Below are 2,285 nucleotides of genomic sequence, written 5' to 3'. Positions count from 1 at the left end.
GAGAGAGAGAGAGAGAGAGAGAGAGAGAGAGTGAGAGAGAGAGTGAGAGAGAGAGAGAGAGAGAGAGAGTGAGAGAGAGAGAGAGAGAGAGAGAGAGAGAGAGAGAGAGAGAGGAAGAGAATATGAATACGTTTATCTGTCATCCCTCTAAATACCAACAGTGCAATGAACACTCACTAAAAGTCCACATTTGAATACCAGAATTACTGTCATTATTACATGTTTCCCCCTTTTTCTTTTTGCAGCTGGCCACTCCTTGCTTTATATAAGATTTCCTACACTCTTTACCCAGTCATCGGAAGCCTTACCTGTATCATCGTAGCCCTTATCGTCACCATCGCTACAGGTGAGGGACCCTTTTGATAAAGTCTGTCGATTGTTTACTTTATATACAAAATCATCACCCTTAATCATTATGGTTACTGTACTACTACTACTACTACTAATAAAGTAATTATAAAAATAATAACAACAAAAATACTATTACTAATTCTAATGGTATTGATAGTGATAATTGCCACTATCATTATTATTACAAGTACAATAGTGATAGTGACCCGTGATACCCTCGCAGGTGGAGAGGACTTGAGCCGAATCAGACCGGAGCTGGTGAGTCCTATCATCCGGCGGTTCCTTCCTCCCAGGACCACGAAGGACTCCTATTACCTCCCTGTGAAAACCTTCTCTATGGAGGATTCTGCCAACGGACAACAGCTGTATCCTATACACAAATCCGATCCTTAAGTTTGAAGTTTTTTTTTTTTTTTTTTTTTTTCTTTCGTGGTTAATTTGGGATGTCGAGTCTGTTTTTTTTTTTTTTTTTTTTTTTCATCCAAATTTGTTCTCGCGATTTTCATATCCATTTCACAGTAATCATAATAACATGCTCTTGACTACCATAGACATTATGCACATAATTTTATTTTAACAAAAGAGTAAAATTTGATTTTACTCTTTTCGGCGCGCCATTGTGATGACGTCATTGCTTTCAAGTACAACGAAGTTTCATCTATAAATTTCGCTATATGTTTCATTTTCACTGGAAAAAAAATATATACATAAGTCCCTGTATATTCTCTTCATAAAGAGGGCTAACGTAAAAGCTATGATACTCATATTCTCAAAACAAAATCAAAACAAAAGGCGAATTTAGTGTTCAGAGTCGAGCTTTGTGTTCGAACTGCTGACTGAAACAATGAGTTTCTTATGTTAGTAGTTCGAATACTGAAGCTTCATTGAGCTTCAGTATTCGTAAAAAAGGTATGGCTGAGAGTACATAATTTCACAACACAAGATATTAATAATATTTGCATGCCTATTCTACACAGGGAAGTCTCTTTGGTTTAACTTGTTCGTATGGCAGGACTTCAGTAGAGTCCCAAAGAGTTTTTTTTTTTTTTCAACTAAAGCACTAAAATGTATTCGAATTATTAATTTTATAGGTATCAGGGAGTTTTTTTTTTTTTTATTGGAACTAACCACAGCTTACTCAAATCCGGGACCTTATATTGAATTTTGATAATACGAACGGAAAAATATAAAAATGTACATCTTCGTCATTTTTCAAATTCTAGAGAGATTTCTGAAGATCACAAACAGCCGAGTCTTTCTGGAAATTCTCACTTTATAATTTCCTTCTTTTTTTTCTATGATTTCATTGTCGTTTTTTTTTTCTTCATGTAATTCCATTTTCGTCTCTTTTTCTTTTTCATTTCTCTATGTAATCTCCCCCATGTGTCCGTCCTCTTAGCCTTCTTAAAAGAGGCGAGATTATCTCCATTTTATTATAAGAAATTATGGTAATGCTAGTAAATGTAAACAAGTTGGCTGTGTTTCGTTATTCCTTATACGTTTTATTGTAAGTCTATAGTTGGTAAGAGATAGATGTAATGAACATTTAATTAAACAACTTCCTGTAATATATATATATATATATATATATATATATATATAGACAAATAATATAATATGACGTATAATTAGGAGAGAGGGAGAGAGAGAGAGAAAGACAGACAGACAGACAGACACACAGAGACGGAGTCAGAGAAAGGGTCGCTTTACATGACATTAGGACACCAGGTACTTTGAAATGGAATCAAATCTTTTGGGCTTTAGATATTCTCTATCAAAGTATCACTGTTATCATCATTAATACTGTCATTAAAACTTTCTGGCATTAGTAGCATTATACCATACAAAACACAGGCTCCACAATTGGCATAAACGTAAACAAAACTCTTAGAAACCAGACTTCAAAAACTAGACATTGGTATTCAGAGAGAGAG

At 34.5% G+C, this 2,285-nt stretch overlaps 1 protein-coding gene across 1 annotated transcript in view; it reads left to right on the top strand.

The window, feature by feature from the left end:
- Positions 1 to 1,825, top strand: part of LOC125040127 (sodium-coupled monocarboxylate transporter 1-like) — a 27,088-nt gene extending 25,263 nt beyond the window's left edge. Inside the window, exons 11-12 of the mRNA XM_047634640.1 lie at positions 246 to 346; positions 575 to 1,825. Coding sequence (XP_047490596.1) covers positions 246 to 346; positions 575 to 744 — 271 coding nt within the window. The 3' untranslated portion in view covers positions 745 to 1,825. The remainder of the gene's footprint in view (positions 1 to 245; positions 347 to 574) is intronic.
- The last annotated feature ends 460 nt before the right edge of the window (positions 1,826 to 2,285 follow it).

This window comes from Penaeus chinensis, chromosome 28 (assembly GCF_019202785.1).
Source record: "Penaeus chinensis breed Huanghai No. 1 chromosome 28, ASM1920278v2, whole genome shotgun sequence".
NCBI classification, from domain to species: Eukaryota; Metazoa; Arthropoda; class Malacostraca; order Decapoda; family Penaeidae; genus Penaeus; species Penaeus chinensis.
This window is presented reverse-complemented; position numbering and strand designations above follow the sequence as displayed.